General features: G+C 45.4%; 1 protein-coding gene across 1 annotated transcript in view; it reads left to right on the top strand.

Moving 5' to 3' along the window:
- The window catches only part of LOC142767798 (uncharacterized), a 41,044-nt gene extending 19,418 nt beyond the window's left edge, over positions 1-21,626 (top strand). Inside the window, exons 3-8 of the mRNA XM_075870042.1 lie at positions 9,677-9,709; positions 12,069-12,098; positions 12,793-13,038; positions 14,294-14,312; positions 18,098-18,195; positions 21,314-21,626. Of these exons, the coding sequence (XP_075726157.1) occupies positions 9,677-9,709; positions 12,069-12,098; positions 12,793-13,038; positions 14,294-14,312; positions 18,098-18,195; positions 21,314-21,510 (623 nt within the window). The 3' untranslated portion in view covers positions 21,511-21,626. The remainder of the gene's footprint in view (positions 1-9,676; positions 9,710-12,068; positions 12,099-12,792; positions 13,039-14,293; positions 14,313-18,097; positions 18,196-21,313) is intronic.
- Positions 21,627-22,031: the final 405 nt, after the last annotated feature.

The following is a 22,031-nucleotide window of genomic DNA, read 5'->3' as shown; positions in this document are numbered from 1 at the left end:
TATCTATCTATCGCATTTGCTGGACCGATAGGGCAGTGCGGGCACAGAAACAGGCCTGGGAGGGCAACTGCGTGCCTATGATCCGAAAACCTTCAAAGTCGCGCTAAATTACAACCTGGAATACACGCGCTGGGGGCGGGCGGATTCTCCAAACCATGCCACCGAGTTGGGTCACGATGTCAATCGCTTGCAAAAGCGCGCCAAACAAGTGGCGTTACCGCCAGAATGGCATCAACGTGATGACTGCGAGAGGAGATTCTGCGGGACAAGCACCCACTTTCTACGGCAGTATCTCCAGCGGCTTCAGCAGCGACGTCTGCGACTGCCTGTGTTTTAAGAGGAGCCACGTTGATTAACGCATTGCGAAATTCATTTAACCAATAACTACACTGTTCTATGACAAGGGTTATGCGAGGTACAGTGTGCGGCATCTTAAATAAACGCTGCGGTGAGCCCAAGCCAAACGTGACCCTAACCTCGTTAAGAAGCACGGACATGTAACCAATAACTGTGGCTGTGTTCCAATTCTTAGACAGCACGTAGACAGTCTACACAGACTGCTTAGAAGATGGCACCGAGCCCATGCTCAAGTCAAGTCAAGATCCTTGACGATGTGGCGCATACCCACGCCGGGGGATTGGCCAAGAACCGCATACTTTTCATGAATTTCTTGTTCGATAACAAATTAAAATTAATTCATTTACGAGAAATAAAAGAAAGATGCAACAAGACGAACTTGATGGTTGAATTAAAAATAATCTGTAGTGTAATGCAATAAAGCGTCGTATTTGATTTAATATGAATTTGGAAATTTCAAAATCTACCGAACAATGATTTCAACACTTAAACCTCTTTGAACTTTTGATGAACTCTTGCAATGTGTCAACCATCTCCCCGTCGCTGTGGCCTAGACACAAGGCCCCAAAAGAAAGCACATTTTCAGCATTTCAATCTATTCCGAGTAAGGGGCAAACAGCACCTAAAGTGTTTTTACGCAAGGCAGAGAATCTATTACAATAAATGAGATAATGTTCATTTGACTCATTTACTCCACAAACAGGACAATGAGGGGAGGCTTCCCGACCAGCTCTGTGTAAATATAAACTCAGCTGTGGAATTCGACACCGCAGTCTAGTGATTGCGACTTCCGTTCCTCGTGCCTGACATATTTTACTATTCCAATGGTATAACAAGTGCTTGAATTCTGGTGTGGCTGTTAATGAAGGTGTAGAATATTCCTCTAACAGTAGTTTCTTTCTATATCTAGCGCCTAACAAGAATTTCGATGGCGGTAATACATCAATAACAGGCCCATTTAAAGATGACTTTGCCAACGCATGTGCCATTTCATTCATATAAATGCGCTTATGTTCAGGAACCCAGACCAGTTTGATTGAATTGAGATGCGAGGGAACTAATGCTTTGAAAGCATTCTGAGCATGCGAGTTCTCATCTACAGTAACGGAGGCACATACTGATAGTGAATCTGTTAAATTATTGCGGTTCTTACTGAAGCAGTTCTTTTTACGGAGAGCTAGAATTATCGCAAAAAATTCTGCTTCAAATATCTGCACAAAATCGGGAAGGCGAAGCGAAAAGGACCAGTCTAGGGCAAGAGAAAAAATACCGATTCCACATTCTTCTTCCCTTTGTGACGCATCAGTTGCTATGACTGCTTGTATTGGCGTATGTTCCAGGTAATCTCTTAAGATAGATTCTAAAGCACTCAGCGGCATCAATTTTGAATTTTTTGGAAATATATTGTTAAGGAAAAGAAGAGACGTGGAACGTTCCCCGTCTTCACCACAAGGCTTGGGTGGCCGCACCATTCTGTCTCCGACCATGGCTACCAATGACAACAGCCTGTCAGCGTCTCCATCTGTAGCTCCAGCCACTACATACCTGACGAAGCCCACTCCCCGTGATCCAGGTACATTCTCCGCACAACCTGGGCTCGACGTCGACTACTGGCTCGGTATGTACGAGCTTGTTAGCCACACACTTCGATGGGACCCTACCAAGATGCTCGCCAACGTAATATTTTACTTGGAAGGCTCCCCACGGGTCTGGTTCGACGCCCATGAGACCGAGCTCACCAGCTGGGATACCTTCAAGGAGCGACTACGCGACATCTTTGGGGACCCGTCCGGTCGCCAAATGGAAGCGCGAAAATAACTCGCCACTCGTGTACAGTCGTCAACAGAGTCGTATGTCTCGTACATACAGGATGTGCTCACGTTGTGCCGAAAAGTCGACGAGCAAATGACAGAGAGTGACAAGGTGGGCCACATACATAAGGGCATCGAGGACGACGTCTTCAATTTGCTCGTCTACAATAACGTCATGACCGTAGATATGACTATCGAGAAATGCCGTCGCTTCGAATGGCCAAAAGCCGCCGTGTTCTGCCTCAATTTACGCGGCTACCAAACACGGCTGTTACATCCACTTGCACCGATCTCGGTGCCGCACCACCCATGCAGGACAGCGTGACACGAATAGTTCGATGGGAGCTTGAGGCGGTCCGGCACCGTTTCCTCCACATCCGCTCGACCATCGTGCCGCACAAACGCCTCCGCCGGTCTCCGTTATTCAAGCCGTCGTGAGGCAGGGAATTGCAAAGCTTGGTTTTCCTGTGGCCTGCTCTGTCTCCCGACCCGTCTCCAGACCAATGACAACAAATGCACCACGCCATGACTTTCACTTTATTCCGCGATTCCGCAATCCGGCAGAATGGAGAACTGCAGACGACAAGCCGATCTGCTTCCACTGTCACCGAGTTTGCCATATCTGCCGCTACTGCCACAGCACTTGGACGCCCTCAAACTGGAGCCAATTTTCCTCTAATTGACCATATGAGGACTTTCGTCGGTATTTGCCCAGTCGTGTGTACCCTTCTTCCGACATCCCCAACAGCCGCCCCACTGCTCGTTCACCGCCACCTCAACGCCGCCGTTCTCCATCGCCCCAACCACGCCGCTATACGTCGCCGGTCAACTGTGGATCCTCTCGGACGGAAAACTAGATCATGCAGCTCCGGGAGGTAGTGCTGCATCGCTTGCGAATGATCCAAATCCTCCATTGACGCTCCCCACTGATACGAACTTGATTGAGGTGTATGTGGATGGTATTTTTTTGACGGCGTTAAACAATACCGGAGCTCAAGTGTGCATAATGAGTGCTCATCTGGGTCGCCTGCTCAAAAAAGTCCTCACGCCTGCAGCAACTAAAGCCCTCCGTGTCGCTGATGGTGGAACTGTGGCCATCACTGGAATGTGTACCGCTCGTGTTAGTCTTGCCGGCTGCCATGTTCCCGTTTTATTTACGGTGCTTGAAAATTGCCCCCATGACCTAATCTTTGGCATGGACTTCCTATCGACGAATTCTGCCCTCATCGATTGTGCCACCGGTACTCTCTGCCTACAACTTCTTCTTCTCCCGGATTCTCACCCTGAACTCCCGAACAGCTTGTGCACCACTGACTTCTTTCAGATACCACCTAAAGCTCTCACATTCATCGAATTGGCAACACCCTCTCTCGTTCTCGACGGTGATTATATCGTGACGCTGATTACTGATGTTCTCCTGGCGCGTGACATTACTGTCCTACACTCTGTCGTAAGCATGGCCTCTAACTGAACATATTTACCTGTTATCAATTTTGGTTTCATAAAACAAGTGCTACCCCAAGAAATTTCGGTCGCCACACTAAGGCGCCTAATTGACGACCACGTCACCTGTTTTACGGCCGACGTATGTCCCGAGCACCCACGTCACTCGCAGGATGCCACGTGCCTCGATGCGACCATACGCTCCATGATCGCCCCGGACCTCAAACCTGAGAAGACAACCGCGCTATGCCGCCTTCTTGCTTCATACCACGACATATTCGACATCGACCACCGTCCACTCGGCCAGACTCCACTCGTCAAGCACCGCATTAACACAGGTGATTCTCATCCCATTCATCGGCGACCATACCGGGTGTCTGCCACCGAGCGTAAAATAATTCAACAAGAAGTCACCAAGATGTTACCCAAAGGAATTATTGAACCCTCTTCGAGCCCTTGGGCGTCCACCGTTTTGCTCGTTAAAAAGAAAGATGGCACGTGGCGCTTTTGCGTGGATTACCGTCATCTCAATAGAATCACGAAAAAGGACGTTTACCCTTTACCCCACACCTCCACCAAATATCTTACGGAAAAGAAGAGACGCCGTAGCGACGAGGCTGGGGATTAGATATATTGAAAACCAGCGGTAATGGCGTGCCCGGTTCACCAGCGATTGAGCGGAGACCACTCTTCGTCTTCCTCGTCAGGCACACACGCGCGTCACCCCCTAGAATATCAATATACATGCATGTAGCAATATCATCAAACTTTAACTTAATAGCATTGTTAACGGTACTGATTAAAGGAACAGCATTATTCGAACATCTAAATCATCTAGAAAGCGCTGTATAACCAGAATTTGGTGTATACGAAATCTCGGCCAGTACTGTCCAATCAAACGAGTCAGGACGGTCAATAAAAATTTTTCGAAGCGCCTTACCGGCGGTGCATAGAGCCTAAGCAATGCCTGTGTAGCTAACAATTTAAAACGAGTCGCAAGTGAGGGAAGCCTAGCTTCAAGATACAAGATTTTGATTGCAACAAAGTTGGGCAGACCTAAGCATAGTCTCAAGGCTTGTCTCTCTATGACTACCAGAGGATGTATCTTGTAGGCACGTGCCCCCGCGTATAACACACACCCAAACTCAAGCACAGGGTGAATATACAGACAATACACTGAGATAAGAGTATTTCTCCGCATACCTAAGCGGCTATTACTAATTTTGTCTAATATTCCCATCGCACGACCTTCCTTTTTTGCAATGTTTTCAATGCGTGTCTCCCAAGACAGTGGCCATAGATCACCCCCAGATATTTCACATTCAGTACTTGAGGGATAGGATCCAGGTGATAGGGTTTTTGACCCTATCACCTGGACCCTAGGAAAATGGTCTTTGAGTGGAAATGTTAAAACGGAACATTGTTGACGTTTCCATACAAATGTAAGCTATCAAGCCATATTTCTGTGGCCGATAGGTATGTCTATAATATTTTAAATAGCCCATGAGACCGTCGTCTGCTGCTGAAAAGAGTGCGATGTCGTCCGCATATACATAAGTGTGGACGTCCTGGTGCCAAGGTACAGAGCTCATCAGGATATTGAACAACACCGGGGAAAGGACGGCCCCTTGCGGGACACCTCTTGTTTGCACATATTTAGAAGACGAGATGCCGTTCTTGTAACATGAAAACGTTCTATTACGGAAAAAATCTGCTATCCATGACTGTATATAGTTTGGGAAGTTAAGGTTGTGCAGCTGGTTGATTATAATATATAATCAACGCTGTCGTACGCTTTTACTATATCTAGAGTGACAAACGCAGCATATTTTCCTTCCCGCTTAGCTAATTTTTTGCGACTTTCAAAGTCTATATGGGCCTGCCATATGGAGCATCCGAATGTGAAGCCAATTTGGAATGAATTCTGAATTTCTCTCTCATTGATGAAACTTGTAATTCGAACGTTCACGATTCTCTCAATTACCTTAACAAAGTTTGAGGTTAACGCAATGGGCCTAATGTTATCCACAACGTATCCTTTACCCGGAGCTTTCAGTAATGGTATTACCTTTGCTATTTTCCACTGAAATGGGAGCCATGCCGTACTTAAAGTTTAGTTGATTATATCCAATAGGTATTCTTGGCACTCTTTACGCATTATTTTCAACATGAACGAGGTCACACCGTCAGGGCCTGGAGCAGCTGATGGCAAGTTAGCTGACAATGGCGACAATTCATGTCTGGAAACGTCTGTGAGGTCCTCGTCCTTTAGCGCCGGTGGAGGAGGTGGTGATATTTGGATGGAAAAACGTTGCTCTAATCTCTTACCAATCACTTCTAATGAATCTTTTGTTTCTTCCGCCGACAAAATGATAGTCTGCATTTGTTGATTGCGGAATCATTTTATTTCTCCGTAGAAATGTAAATAACGCTTTTTTATTCTCGGATCTAGAAATATAATCGAACTTCCGCCTTTCGTAATCTTCTTTTGAGTTGGCAACTGTACGTTTAAAAACACCTGCAACGAATTCGTAGTCTTTCCAGTTTTGAGGGCACTGATTGTACAAAAGCTTTTTCCATGCTGCCTTTCTGCGTCTATAGTCCCTCGAGCAATCATAATTCCACCAAGAAGAATTCGAGTTATGATTCACTGACGACACCACGAATTCAGATTTTTCACGGGAATTCTTTATTAAGGAATATAATCTCCGAGTCTTTAGCATGGAGCTATTATCTGACAACGAAGACAGTGAAGAAAGGAAGGAATTCTTAAATTTTGAGTAGTTATTAGCCCATGCTTTGGGAGAGTTAGAACACTTCTGAACGGCTTTTACGCGACGATGCGTCACCTCGCGTCGAAAAGAAAAAGCCAAAATAAACAAACGTAAAAAGTTGTATTTTCTGGCTAATTTATTGTTTACATCTAAAAAATAAACTTAACGTACATTGAGCGTCTGGATAAGCATATGCTTGGGTGCAGACGAACATTCTGGCGATATCCGGTAGAATTAGAATGGGACTTAAGATGGCCGTCGTCCATTTAGCTGTCTATTTAGCCGTCTACGGTGAGTATTGGAACACACCCTGTGAAATGCTTCAGTGCAGCATCGGGTTGAACCCACTGCTCAATGCCAGGGCCGCACGATTCAGTTTTCTCCGGTTAACCATTTGCATGTAGTGCTTAGGCGGTGATTTTTTTTTGTACGCTTGGCTCTTCGAATCTCATAGAGGTGCGCTGCAGTTAAGCAAACTACTGTTGAAAACCACAGTCTGAGTGGACGGTGAAATTTCTAGGTTTTAGAACACGAAACACATCTGTGCGTGCGCAACCAGGCGTTCTTTTATGACTTATTCAAGTGGCCCATAAAACATTGTGCTTTTGTTAACTGGGACTCAGTGACTTGATAGGCGTTTAGGTACACAAATGGGTGTGGCAACATGAAGGTAGGGATGCCGAGTAGCAGTGTTCGGAGGTGGGGCAGTCTCCCGCAAGCCGGAAGGGCCAGGCGAAACTTGACAGTTCAGTTCGGAGTCCACGAAGGAGAAGAACGTAAACCAATCAGGAGGTAGAGAATTCCGAACAAGCGTGTGACTTGCTTACCACATGCACACGACGGTTGCGCTATCTCTGTGTCCCTCTTGTGACACCAAGCATTTGTCAAAGTACCACTTGAAGCCAGCCAACACAAGTATCATAGCATGCGTACTGTTGCTCACATGAGGATCAGTGCCCGTTAAACTTCCTTTCTGGATTATAATAAAAGAAAAATCATTCTGTGCTATATTTGAAAAGTTATTGATTTTGGTCAGCGTAAATTATCTTTTCAAATCATACATACTATTGTCAGTCTGAACAAATTTTATGTAAAAGGGACGCACAACTCGCCGAGATACATTTTCACCCTTTTGAGGGGGGGAGGGGGGCTACATCATGGCTCATGCAAAATGCAACAGACGTTACAGGGTTGTTCAATAAACTGAAGTCAGTCGCAGTGCTCACTCACCGAAAGTGTTCGATGAGAGAGCATGTATTCTTTCTGTTAGCTACTGTTCTTGCTATGATAATAAGGCTATATACCACTGGTGGTGCATGTATGAACGAACACCAATTATTTGCCATTCAGATTTAGTGGGTGTGTACCAGGAACTGTGTCGTCATCATCATCGTCGACAACGGTCACTAACCATGCTTGTAAAATAGTAACAAATAAGGAGGAAAACTAAGACCATTGTAAGCTGCCTTCATTTGTTAGGCGCCAGACATTCGAGGGCCACCCAACTAACTAGTTGAGAGAGAACGATGGGCAAGTATCCATTTATTTAACTTTCCGCTGTGTGGCTGCTGGGTTGATAATTAGGCTATTTGGTTCGTGTTTGCAAAATGAGGGTAAACAAAACTGAATTCAATAAAGCGCAAGCTGCAGGAAAGATGGCAGCTTAGCTGTCCTTTTTTGCCCTTGTGTACCGCCAACTTTTAAATTGTTTCCCCAAGTTTTCGCACAGTGAATGCACCTTGAAGACTCTTTCATGTTCATGCAATTTTGTTAACACTTCGTCAGCTCAGTGTAATACCCATGAAGCTTTCATTGTCTTGGTGAGATACCATGCTCGACTGAAAACTCGAGCAGGCAACGCAAAAACAACCAGGCCACGAATGTCCGCAATCACACTCACCATTTCTATTATCCCGCATATGTTTTAAGAACTGCACATTTACAACCACAGCTCTTAGAGCAGCATCTTCATTGGTGGCTACTCCAAACTGGCGGCTTTTCTGCCAATTTGGAGAATGAAAACTTTTCCTTGGCGCCATGGCTATTTTGTTTCTACTTTTAAACTTCGGGTTTTACTTATTCGACCTAGATTTATTTATTCATCAATAGTAAACCCCCTGTTCAAAAAGCCAATCGTGTTCTACTTGGCAAAAAATTTGACGATAATATTATGGGACATGGCTACTTTTGGCTACTTCTGCTGGAACTCTAGCACGTTTTCAAGTCCACCCAACGACAACCCTGTCTTGAAGCTGGGTGTCCTTACTTTATAAATATGAATAAGAATTTTGTGGGAAGGGTTTGGACTTGCCTCGAGACTCGAGAAACATGGCCTCACTGCCAGCTCTATCTGTTATTGTCACCCGGTATTTTGCTGGTTGAAGAAGCCTGTCGCATTTCCATTCTTTATGCTTGATTTCATTTCATCCATCGTTGCTCTGCGACACTTGAGCCCGTAGTGTATAAATCTTTATGTGAGACGTATCGCAATAATATGCAATTTTAATATTTATTGTTTTAAAACATTTCTGGTCCAAAGAATTCCTGGTTCCGTATGTTACTTGTCGTTCTTTAAGGCCCAAAGTACGTTACTAGAGGCCGCGGTGTTCGACAAAGTATGGAACTAGAATACGAGCCCATTATGTACCAACCTATTTCAATGTACTTTCCCCCAGCATTTTTCGCACAAAAACAAAATACAAATTAAAGAAACTGCTACGGCGTATCTGTCTACAATTGTAATGGATGTCGTGTGTTATTTCATATACACTCATTCGCAAGCTTGATGCTGCACAATTATGCAGTGTGTTACTTTGCTTAAGAAGCATTTGCTCTAATTCTTTTTTTCTTTACACCTTTTCACTTTCAATTGCTGTAAATATTGTATAATGCTTTGAACCATTGCTTATATGCCCTGTTGTTTTTAATCCTATATGCACGTTGTTTTTTGTCCTGTCATCCCTCTTAGGCCATAAAATACAATCTTGTAATGCGTCCGGCTTTTTCGCTGTCTGCCAGGCTCTGCCACTCAAGCCACCAATTGGCTTTGGCAGGCCTAGTCACATGTACTGTTTTATTTGAAGAAATAAAAGGTATTATTATTATATTTATTGTTATTATGAATATACTGTGGACAGTCTTTTCAACCTTCTGGACTGCCTTTAGTATGAAAATGTTCACGAACGCCTATCAGTAAGGCTTTTCAGTGAACGCGGATACTAAATGTTCGCAGATTGTGCAGATTTAGCGGCTCAGAACAGTATACTTTCAGCGTTCTCTTTATGTTTTCAGCGGAATTCAGCGAAGAGTACCAGGCTTCTCTTCGTAAGTACTGTTACAATTTTTGTAGGCGCAGCGTTGTGTATCTAAGGCATACGGCATAAATGAAATATACAATCGTATCTATGCAGCAGATGATGGCAAATCATTATGTGGCTCAGTGAGATCATAAATCTTAACTCCTTCACGGTGTCAAAGGTTTGCTGTAAATACTTGGTGGTTATTTTTAGTTCGCGATCACCATTTTCTCTCTCAGCTAAACAAAACTTCTTGTTGTGATCATTATGAATACTACGATGCATTTTTTTATGCTCCAACAAAAATGGCGCTGCAGTTTTGTCGCTACTCCTTATTTTTCGCTGAACCTGAAAGCATCATTCAAAACTATCGTTGTTTTGAAGAAGTTGTTTTTTTGGGTGGGCCTGGCTCCAAAAGAAAACTAAGTCTCTTTTAAAAAAATTCCTCCTATTTTCCTGTTGCGATCTTTGATGAGCTTTTCAGAAACGCTTGCCTAACAACTGTACACAGACTCTCGAACTGCCTGAACTCCACAATGGGAACACGGGGTACCCCACAGGGAGCAGTGTTATCACCGCTCCTTTTCAACATTGCTACGACGCGCCTTCCAAGCGAATTGGCCAGGGTGGAAGGCACACAACACGCAGTATATGCCGATGATATTACAATATGGACCACTGAAGGGAGCCTCGGTGAAATGCAGGAACGCCTTCAGCAGGCCGCAACCATAGTCGCGGCGTATGCCAACGATTGTGGACTCCAATGTGCTCCAAACAAATCAGAGCTTCTGCACGTTAGAGCGAAGCCAAGAGATAAGTCAGCCATACACATCTCCCTGTCTGGGGTTCCCATCAGAGAGGTGGAGGAGCTCCGGATTCTGGGCCTGTTCATTCACCACAGACTCAGACCGGACTCCAATATAGCGAAACTAAAGAGAAAACGCGAACAGGTAGGGCGCATGATCCACCGCGTTTCCAACAAGCGGGGTGGTCTGCGGGGCAGGGACGCGCTTCGGCTCGCCCATGCCTTCGTGACTAGCCGGATCCTCAACGCCGTCCCATACCTTCGCACTAACAAACAAGAAGACAAAAAAATAGATGCCATCATTTGTAAGGCTACTAAACGAGCTCTGGATCTCCCGGTGGCCACTTCCAACGCCAAACTGAGGGCGTTAGGTGGGCTCAACTCCTACCAGGAGTTGCGGGAGGCCTACCTTATGAATCAATATACGCGGCTCGTGCAGACGGCTCCCGGGCGCCGCCTGCGGAACCGCTTACATATACAGCATCCTTGCACTGCAGAGGAGGCGAAGCGTATTCCGGAACTGTGGCGGCATGTGCTCTCGGTCTCTCTACTCCCCAGTAACATGGATAAGCACACGCACGAAAGCAGAAGACAGGCGTGGGCTCGGACGCTTGAGAGGCAACACGGCTCCCGACTTGGTGTATTCTACGTAGATATAGCAGGGCCTTCGGCCACGGGATTTTACACGGCCTGTGTAGTTCACCGGGAGAAATATGTCAATGGGCTCTCGTTCCGAGCACAAAATCCAGAGCGCGCTGAGGAAGTCGCGATAGCGCTTGCTGCTGCGGACCCCAACTCGAAAGTTATCATCACGGACTCCCGGAAAGCATGTGCTCATTACTTGGTAGGAGAGATATCCCCCCTAGCCAGCCAAATTCGAAAACGGGCTCTCGCTGATCCAGCCCCGAAACGCATCGTATAGGCTCCTGGCCATCAGGGCTTACGAGGTAAAGAGGCCGCTGACGCGGCCGCGCGAGCACTTACCCACCGGGCTCCTCACCTTGGCTCTTATGACTCGGAGGCCAATACACCGCTGCTGCGGTTAAAAGTAATTCTGACCTATAATCGCGACACTCACCGCCTTTACCCGGCTCCTGCAAAGGGGCTGAGTAAGGCGGAAGAGCGAACTCTAAGGCCCCCGCAGACAGGTACTCTACTCTGTCCTGCAATCCTAAAACATTTCGATGTGGACACAGATGGGTGGTGCCCACACTGTGGGGAGACGTGTGATATCTTCCACATGGTATGGGCATGTCCAAAAAATCCCCGCTTACCCCCTTCCCCTAAACCTTCCTGAGAGGCATGGGAGACTGCCCTCCTCAACTGCTCATCACTAGAGTCTCAGCGGACTGTACTTAGACGGGCGCGAGTAGAGGCCTCGTCATGTGGTGTCCCGGACTAAGGACGCCGACCATGTAGCGGGGTCATGCTTTGGCCCGTACCTCTCTCTTTTAAAATAAATGTTTTTCATCATCATCATCAATTCCACAAATTTTTATGCGATTTGTAATAGAAACATTTTGTGGGAACTTTAGCTGCTTTTGTTCATAATTCCGTTCTTCTATTGCTATTTATTTTTCAGGACCTCATCCACCCGACAAACCTTTGCCAGGTAGGCTTTCTTTCTCACATTGAAAATTTTGAACAAACCATATCGCAGTGATTGAATCAGAGCCATTGAAAAGATACACCGAGAAGTAGCATCATTGCCCAGTCTTAGTGTGGATGAACTAATTGTTGTGCACAGCGTAGTTAGTATACGTTACTTACGGAGAAATTATTTACATATAAAGAATAGTAAATTAACGATAAGACATTTGTGAGGCATGCGACCATTTTTGATTAACCTACAGATAATAAAGCAAGTCACCACGAAATTGTTCTCATCAACTCCACTGATAGACATTGCATAGGTTCAATGTAGGCCTGATTTGGCAATGATGGTGGTATGTGTTTCAGTAGCACTGGGTTCAAAATATTTGTCAGCGCTCGATCACGTCAATTTTCGTGCCATCGGGTGGTAACGCCGTTTTCGAGAGCGACACCGGAGTTGGCGCTTTATTGGGCATATATTGTTTTCGCAATAACAAGCTGCATATCACTTATCATTTGTGCTCTGCTCGTGTCTTACGTTGTTCCATGCGTCGTTTCATTGCTCTAAACCTCAAAGTTTTCGGTACAATCTACCCACAGCTCTGTTTCGTTGTACTCTGTGTTATCACCGTGTCAATGTAATACGCATCAATACCGACTACAATAGTCGAACACCCAGTCCTAACTGGCAGCGGCGTTGCTTCCTTCGCAAGATGAGAGCGGATTTGCGGACTACCTTTCACCTCTTCCCCCGGTGAGCCCATACGGCCTGTCCTACTACAGGCCCCCTCCACCGACCCAGGGCTACTACGCGCCTCCACCGGTGCGGACCTACCTTGCACCGATGCAGGGCTACTACGCCCCTTCCTACTATCCTCCTCCTCCTCCGGTGATGCCCCGTCCTCCCCTGATCCAACCCTACAATCCTCCTTTCTTGGGGCGCTACCCTGTGGTCCATGGTAAGCTGTCATCTACAATTAATAGCGTAATACTTGTCCTCAAAATATAGCTTGATGGTTATCTCAAAATTCAACACTGAGAGGTACGTCCAAATCACCTTTGCAGATGTGTTATAAGTCAGTTGAACCAAAAAGTGAGGCAATCATTACTGCTGTGAGTCGCCTAAGATTTAGTGAACCTTTCAGAGACTGCTGCAAGTAGCCATGTTTGCATTGAAAAGTTGCAGGCAGTCCTAATTCTACGCACTTCCGCATGAAAAAATTTTTCTTGCGTGTCTGTGCTGAAAGAAATACCGCTGCAAAGCTTGATTGCGGTTTGCACGATTACGCGTACAAGACAGGGAGCTCTGGCACACAGCTCCTCTCCAATGTATCACAGCGATTGCGTGCGGCGTTTATCTGGCATTGGGTCGATTGCATAATAAAATATGATAATGGTTACCTTTTTACTACAAGCGGGAAATGGCAAGCCTTCAGTTCTTGTGAGGGAGAATCACTGCGATGATCCTCCCAGCCGTGGGGAAGCTCTGACGCAATGTCAAGTTGTCAGCTTAACCCTGAATAATGAAAAAAGACAACGATTACAAACATTTCAGCCAATCATGGTGAGGTGTACGTCAATTCTGAAGCTAACTGAACAATGTGACAACTCTTTTATGATAATAAGGTTTTGGGAAATAGAGCCCTGATATACACTAAAAGAAAATATGTCACCGTAATGGGCCAAAGGTAATGCAATGTTTGTGATCGCTGGATTAACATGATAGGAATATAAATAAACGATTGATTTTCTTTAAGTGCATTGAATTCTACGAAAGCCAATGGTTAATTATGATTTAAATCAAAATCCATGCAACGGTCATTAAACGTCTTAACAGCATATGCATAGACAATAGAATCGGGGTAATTTGAGGACAATAAAATTGATTTTCGGTTGTAATGTTTATGACACTTCGGTATATTGAATACCTGTAGCGTTTCTGTTTTTTTTTCTTGGTGCGAGCAGGGGCGGTGCCAGGAAATATTTGGGGGAAGGTGAAGTGGCACCTACGTTATGCGGGCTCTTTCAGGGGGCAAAAAGGTGGTGAATTTATGCGTTTTGTTTGATGATTGTTCTTGTGTGGGCAAAGGAGGGCTGAACGAAAATGTTAGCCGTACTCTGAGCCCCCCATGGCCCCTGCTCGCGCCGCCCCTGCGAGCAAACAATATCGGCTTCTTTTTTTCATATCCTCATAATGCTTTCTTTTATTTCTAGCGCCCACCTCCGGCCAGCAGTGAGTATACGGGCGTACTTCGTTCAATTTTTTTCTTTTTTCTTGTACAATTACGCATAGTAAAGAAAAGTGACACACAGAAATAAAATTGCAGCATATATACGGAGTTAATGATGAAGAGTGGGGCGAAGCATTCGTCTGTTCATTCGTTCTTGCTTCCGTCCATCCACGTGCCCATTTGTGTGACTGTCCATGCGTCCATCTGCCCATCCGTGCGTGCGTCTGTTCGTGCGTCCGTCCCTGCGTTCATTCATGCATCCGCCCCTGCGTCCGTTCATGCGCCCATCCATGCATCTGTCTGTGTGTCCGTTTGTTTATCTATTCAACACTCCAAGTACCACTATCTCGCATCTTTTCATCATATATTCCCCATATAGAAGCACCGCCATCCAGCGGACATTTTAAAGACTAAACGAGAGGTGGCACATGCACACTTTCTTACGGCTTGCACTTCGGGTCTACTTCCCACCTTTAACCACCTCGAGTTCATGGTATATACTAGTTCATTGTATTCATGCACTGCGGCTCAACGCTCGCTAAACCTTTCTAAATCTAAGGAGGTTACACCCAGCGAGTATAACGTAGCAACCCTTTCTTGTCACATAGTGCTCAATGTACGTGCCAATAGCTGCTAATGGGGATCGCAGGGTGCGCGTTAACAAAAAGTCGAATGCCCCTGTCTCTCATTCCCTCTTAGCAGCTATCCTGATGTACATTGAGCACTATTTTTTATTGTTCAACAACGCACATAGGAAATCTCTCACCGGCACAACCTTGAAGCTCAAAATGTTTTACTTGTTACACCCTACAACGGCTACGAGGGATGAACGTGTGCCGCTATAAAAAGCTTCGCCCCTAAAATTTTTAAAAACTGATAGTCCAAACACGGGCTCGGAAAGTCAACATACCATAAAAGCTGACTAATAGCTGCAAAGGTGCACAACGGTAGCGAAAAAAAAAAGGCATTAAAACTTATCTGCGCATGCCCTGGTGATTGGTGAACCTATCAATCAGCTTGTACACCCTGTCTTTCGAAATGACTGCTTACCAAGAAGTGCAGCTCTCTCTCCTTTTACGAAGGGTCTCGCACGAGGCAACCAGAACAAGAAAAGAATACACCATCTCTCACTAAAGGGAACCATGAGTAGCTTGTAAAGCAGTGAGTGCATGGGTAGTCTTCAAGTTCCTTTGGTCACTGGCACCTTGCGCGATGTTAGTGCGTTCCTTCATCAGGAGCACAAGATGAATTCACTGTAGTTTGTGTTGCTGTTACTCGTCTCGAACTCTTCTTCGAGCACGCCACAGGGGTTTGTCGTGCGTCTGCAGAATCTCGTTACCTCACGCCGTTACGTGATTGCTGACAGAGCATAAGAGCGACGGGGCACAGCCTCTTAACCAGTCACTTGCGCAGGCTTCAACGCACTAGCGTGTGAGCGCGTTCTGACAGTGCTTGGGCAAGCTGTCACGCATGCTCAGTAAGGGTGTTCACGCCTCACACCACTGGATTGAACTCCAACCTACCCTGAAGCTTCTTCACATCTAAGTGTTGAAACGATCGCGTCACGAATAGTCATGTGAGAAGGAATCTGTGAAAGCCCTGAAGTATTACTGAAGTGCACATAGATGGATGGATGGATGGACGTGGCTGTACCCCTTAGATCGGGCGGCGGCTAACGCCACCTAGCCGTAATACTTAGTGAACTAATCATTACAATTATCTATTTTTTCGTTAAATAATGAAGCTGAGGATTCGTACTTTGCAGTGAAGGGTTTAATTTTCACTCGTGCCTTTACTTTAGCCACCAATCACATAACCTCCTTCTAGTTAGGTCTACCCGCTTGAAGTCTATTTTGCCCTCGCTGTCCCTAAGCCCCAGTGCTTTGAAAAACTCTGCGCCATCATGCTGAGCTATAGGGTGAAGCCCTTTACAGAACATTATCAAGTGTTCGGCAGTTTGTTCTTCCTCTCCACATGCACTGCATACTGTGTCTACCCCTTCGTATTTGGTCCGATATGTCTTGGTTCGCAGTACTCCCGTCCTGGCCACAAACAGTAGAGAACTACCCCGAGTATTGTCATCGATCCTTTCCTTGGCAATTTCACACTCAAACGGACAAAGCGCCCTCTGGCGTCAGCGCAGTGTTCTGCGTCACAACTCACTCTACGTTCGAGACGTGCTTTATGTTTTCACTCCGGAACATTTACCACCAACTCGCAATGCACTTCAGTCGCAACTGCAGCCACAACTGAGTATCAGTTTCATTTATGTCACAGAATCGTAACTATTCGAGTGACATCAAAGTCATCAATAGCATTATAATGAGCATAAGAACTAAGTGGGACGATGGATTACTGAGGCTGCATATTTGCGCTATTTGTAGCCGTACTTCAATTTCTTATTAACTATAGGTTTGAATGACTTAGGTGATTGAACATTCCAAATCAACGATATGGTCATAAGAGGCGTCCCTGAACGGATGGTCATCGCCTAACTTTGACAACTTCGAGATGTTTAAGGTACATGTCTAGTTAAGAGGGCCAGCGTTTATCCCAGAGGTATTTCAGCTGGGCCTTATATGCTTAGCGTTCGCAAAACAACTAATGAAACATGAAGCTCCCAGCATAGCAGAGCCAAGCGTAGAATATTACATTGAGGTTAAGGTAAGAGCAGTCAGGGTGAGAAGGAAGGAATCGATGAGGAGGGTGTTACAGCATGGCAGAGTGTCCTGTAGGATGGTTAAGTTTAGCAAGGAGATGGGAAAGAACTGAGGGTGAAGCGAGGATGAGGAGGGGTGATGTTAGGTTGAGGAGGATGGGAAGATGATGAAGCTTACAATCATCGTGTAAATGAAGTAGGGAAAATGGTGTGAAAGAGGATGAGTGTACAGTAAATAATAGCTCTGTACGGTGTAGTGTAGCAAGAGATTGCGAAAGGGAAGCGAGGGACATGACTGATGTGAGGGAGAGGTGATAAACAAAAAAGGGGAGGGGCCAAATTATATCATAGCCTTCCATAGAATGGCTAGGAAAGCAGAGGGAAAGGACTTCGAGGGAAAGAAGACTCACGACGTGTGAGAAGGAAGAGAGGGTATGAAGGGAGATCGTGAAAATAGCACAGCCATGTATAATATAGCAAAATGTTGGAAAGAGAAATAAAGGTTAGAAGTAAAGAATGGAGGAAAAGAAATCCACCAGCGGCGCTGTTTTCTCAGTATTCGCACTACTGCCCCAATTTCTTCAAGTCTTTAGCGTTTTGTTTTAGTCGACGTGAGGCCTTGAACAGCCGTTCAGAGCCCGCTTCTGCTCAACAGCAAAACAGCCCCGCCGCGGTGGTGCAGCGCCTAAAGTACTCGGCTGCTGACCCGCAGCTCGCGGGATAGAATCCCGGCAGCGGCGGCTGCATTATCTATGGAGGCGAAAATGCTGTAGGCCTGTGTGCTCAAATATGGGTGCACGTTAAAGAACCCGAGGAGGTAGAAATTTCCATAGCCTTCCACTACGGCGTCTCACATAATCATATCGTGGTTTGGAGATGTTAAACGCCACATATCAAATAATCATCAACACCAGCAGGATGAAGTATCCGCCCAGCCACTACAGAGAGTTCGTACTGGTTACTTTGTTCGCTAGTATTGTGATTGTATGGCGTCAATTCATAAATTTTCTAATCGCATGCGCGTTTCCATGCACTGTTGCTTGTAAGTGATGCCTTGTTTCAGTTCCCAAATTTCACTCGTGTTTATGTCTTCGCTTGAAAATGCTTGATGTTTTTTTTACTTTTCAGGGAGCAGCCGTTTGTGAGCACATTTTTGTATGGTGCGCTAGTGATCGTCAGCGTGGTCCTCTTCACCCTGCTGATTGCAACTGTTTTCGCGGTTGCAGGTGAGTCATAGCACCTACCTGTCCTACAGGGCACACGCGTGGAATAATGGAAGAGTGTGCTAAGAGTGCCTGCTTCGTGAAGCTCCTACAATACGCCGTGGCCGAAAATGTAAAATACACCGAAGCAACGTTTTTTTTTACATTTCCTAATATCGACCTTATAGGCATTGTACTACAGTGTAAAAAAAGATAGGCAACAGAAGTTACTTCGTGCAGAAAGCCTAAGAGCAAGTAGTGAAGTGGTTCTTAAATCGAATTATCGAAGTCTCATCTTTAGATTTATTCGCACAACCTTATTTCACGATGTCAGGCAATAGAACCGAGACGATTTCTTCAAACTAGGTATGCGTCACAATATGGTATTTCATACATACATACATACATACATACATACATACATACATACATACATACATACATACATACATACATACATACATACATACATACATACATACATACATACATACATACATACATACATACATTCCGCGCCGCGGTGTTCTAGTGGCCGAGGTACTCGGCTGCTGAACCACAGGTCACGGGTTCGAATGCCGGCTGCGGCGGCTGCATTTACGTTGGAGGCGGAAATGTTTTAGGCCCGTGTGCTCAGATTTGGGTGCAGGTTAAAGAACCCCAGGTGGTCGAAATTTCCGGAGCCCTCCACTACGGCATCCCTCATACTCATATGGTGGTTTCGGGACGTTAAAACCCACATATCAATCATACATACATACATACGCACATACGTACATACATGCACTTTTATTTTGAAATACTGACGAACTAAATTGGTAGTCAGCTCAAGCACAAGACTGAAAGGTTGCACCTGGTTAGCACTAAGAATTCACTAACTACGTCCCCCCGACCAGGATAAAAATAGAGAAACAGATATTGCAATGCCACGCCTTGATGCAATCGAATAAGGTTTACTTTACCATGCAGGAACACTGTTTCAGTGCGACTTATTCAGCAAACAGTAAGTTTCCACAGACGTACCATCAGATACAGACTGCACCGCACTGCTTCGTACGTTTTTTTGCCGCTATTTCTGGCAGAAAGGATATACATTGAAGGGCAGCTCATAATATGCGTGACGAGTAAAGTGCGAAGGGTGGCGACGAACCTGCAGGTCTACCTAGGTGAATGAAAGTTCTCAAATGCTATCGGCAGCAATTTGGAGAGGGTTGATGTAGGTTCTTGTATTTTAGCCTATCGATGGCACAGGAGTATTTCAAGGTATCTTTGCTATTTATTATTCTTTTTATTTTAACACGATAACTATAAAGTGCTTCTTTCGCAGAAATTCAGGTGCTTGTGCCGGTGTCGGGTCGGCCACGTTGGTTGTGAGAGAAAAATTACCTTATGCAGGACCGAAAATTCGAGAATGGCGCAAATGACGTAAATGATTAAAAAATCCTGGGTCAAAGAGACAATGGAACCCGAGTGGTTTGCGTGGCAAGCAGACGTTGTACCCCACAGCCACGGGTCTCCTAGTAAATAGAGTGAAAATACCTTCTTCTGGTTGAAAGTTCGGTTAAAGTAGTAACACGCTTTGCAAACACAGGCCTCCTCTATACATTCCTTATAATAGTGCAGCAGTATGCGTGGTACAAGTGTCCATTGCCAGCTGGCGTCAGAACTTGTGACTATCATAATTATTGTGTTTTTCGATTCAGTACAAAGTGCAGTCCACCGACCACGCAGGAGGTTTTCATAAGCATAACTATTGAGAGAAAGCACATACTAATAACGATTATGAAATATGTATTTCCAAAAAGATTAGCCAAACTTGTAACTGCAGTTTTCTGCACACTGAGATAGAGCCTGATTAGCCTAGTTCACTCAGCCACAAACTATTTCATCGCGTCACACTACACCAAACTTTTCCAGTGAATCTCAAATTTTACTTTATTTTTTTTGAAAATTCCGAGATCGGGTGGTGACGTAACGTTCTCGAACAAAGTTTTACGCAAAAAATGAATTATGCGCCTAATATTAAAACAAGGAAGTAACTCACTGTACTGAAGCCCAGGAAACGTCTCAACTGACCCCCGCGAATCATGCGGGTAGTCGGTTTTTGCGCCAGTCTCTGGACGCTCCGCGCCATCTACGCGCAATGTTGCGAAGCTTTCTACGTGGCGCTTGGCCTTCCAGCTCTTTTTCGCTACTACTACTAGAGGCCAGATTTTCATGCACTACAAAAGCGCGGCTTAGAAGCCGAATTGGGCAGGCCTGAACACGTTTAGGCCTCCAGCAACCTAAAGGCAAATACCTTAGGTTTTTACATACAGGTAAATAGTTACAAAATAAACACGTGCTAACCAATAACAAGAGGAAAGCAAAATAAAAATGTAATCGTTTATCGGAGTAAAAAGGCGCCGACAAATGAACATACCCGTGCCATTGTCCTTTCTTCCTGCAACGTTCGCAAAAGATGGTCCCGACTATGATTCTCTAGAACTGTCAGTCAAGTGTCCACTGTCGATTCAGCACACTCATGGGACTGTTCTATTTTTTTTCCAGCATGAGTGGGAAGAACAGCAGAGGAAAGAGATAGCCCGACTAGTGGGCAGACTGCCTCAAACTGGCTTGGTCATGTCGCATGAGGTCAATTTCTCTCATGTCATATAACACCTTTAAAAGTAATTCACAAACAAGGTGAAAGTCGCATGCACATATTCTTCTTTCTTTGTTTGGTCTTCCCCCCCCTTTTTCCTGATGGCTCTTCACGGTTTCGCATTCACAAATAGTGGAGAATGATAAAAAGAAACACTACAAGGCCGAAATTTTCAAAGCGCTTCCCAACAGCGTGCCTCACGATAGAATCCTATTCTGGGCCTGTAATACCCCAGCTTAATTACGTCAAGCGACCTCATATAGGTTGACAGTAGATACCTGGGCATACAGTCTAGATTCGCCGCAAAAAATTGTAACACAGGTACACTTTATGAAGTGTTCTTCATAAGGCTGGCCGAATACATCGCATATTGACTCCGTCTGGCCGCACAATGGCTAAATGGGGGATCCGGTATGCCCACAGACTCTGGGCCACTGCATTTTTTGACACCCAAAAAGGCCAAAAGCAACTGAAATCTATCTCTATCTTTCTCTCAAGGTAACGCAGGGAGGCGCTCGCAAAGGAGGCAGCATCGGACGGAAGTAGACTTGGTTCGCTACAGCACGCTTCCAGACCGCCACTTCCGGTTGCTCTCGTCAGGTCCCATGAATGCAGGAATTGGGGCGCCTGACAACGCTCAGCGAGTGCTCTTTAGAAAACACGTAGAAAAGGACGACGTGCAGGACGATAAATGACGCTTGTATCACTTCGAATTGCGGCGAATGCTTTCGCTTTTCGCCACGTTTTTGTTCTTTTTCTGCGTGCGTGCTACTGTGACAAGTAAAGTGTAATCATCTTGAAGAAGGAAGAACGAGTGAAGGATTTGGTCCTTTGTCTTCTACGCCTTATCCGCACAAGTGCTATCAAATGTCCTCAAAAATATTCTCTTGAATAACGGTGTTTAGAAGACATGACTCACAGGGTCCCTTACGCAATGATTTCAGACTGCACGAAGGCCCTCAGGTGTGGCTACTTCATCATCATCATTGTCATCGGATGTCATCATCATTATCATTGTCATCGTGAGTAATTGTAATCTTATTGGATACAGCGGCTGATGATGAATTATGTACCTGAGCTTTATTAATGGATTAGAAGCTTCAAACCAGTTATTCGTTGGGAAATGCGCATGGTATGACGCCGGGTGAGATTCACGCTTCTGTTCCGCAATGTTATGTCTGTTTGCTTGACTGCTTTCTAAACGTCCCAAATGTGA

This window comes from Rhipicephalus microplus, chromosome 7 (genome assembly GCF_043290135.1).
Source record: "Rhipicephalus microplus isolate Deutch F79 chromosome 7, USDA_Rmic, whole genome shotgun sequence".
NCBI classification, from domain to species: domain Eukaryota; kingdom Metazoa; phylum Arthropoda; class Arachnida; order Ixodida; family Ixodidae; genus Rhipicephalus; species Rhipicephalus microplus.
This window is presented reverse-complemented; position numbering and strand designations above follow the sequence as displayed.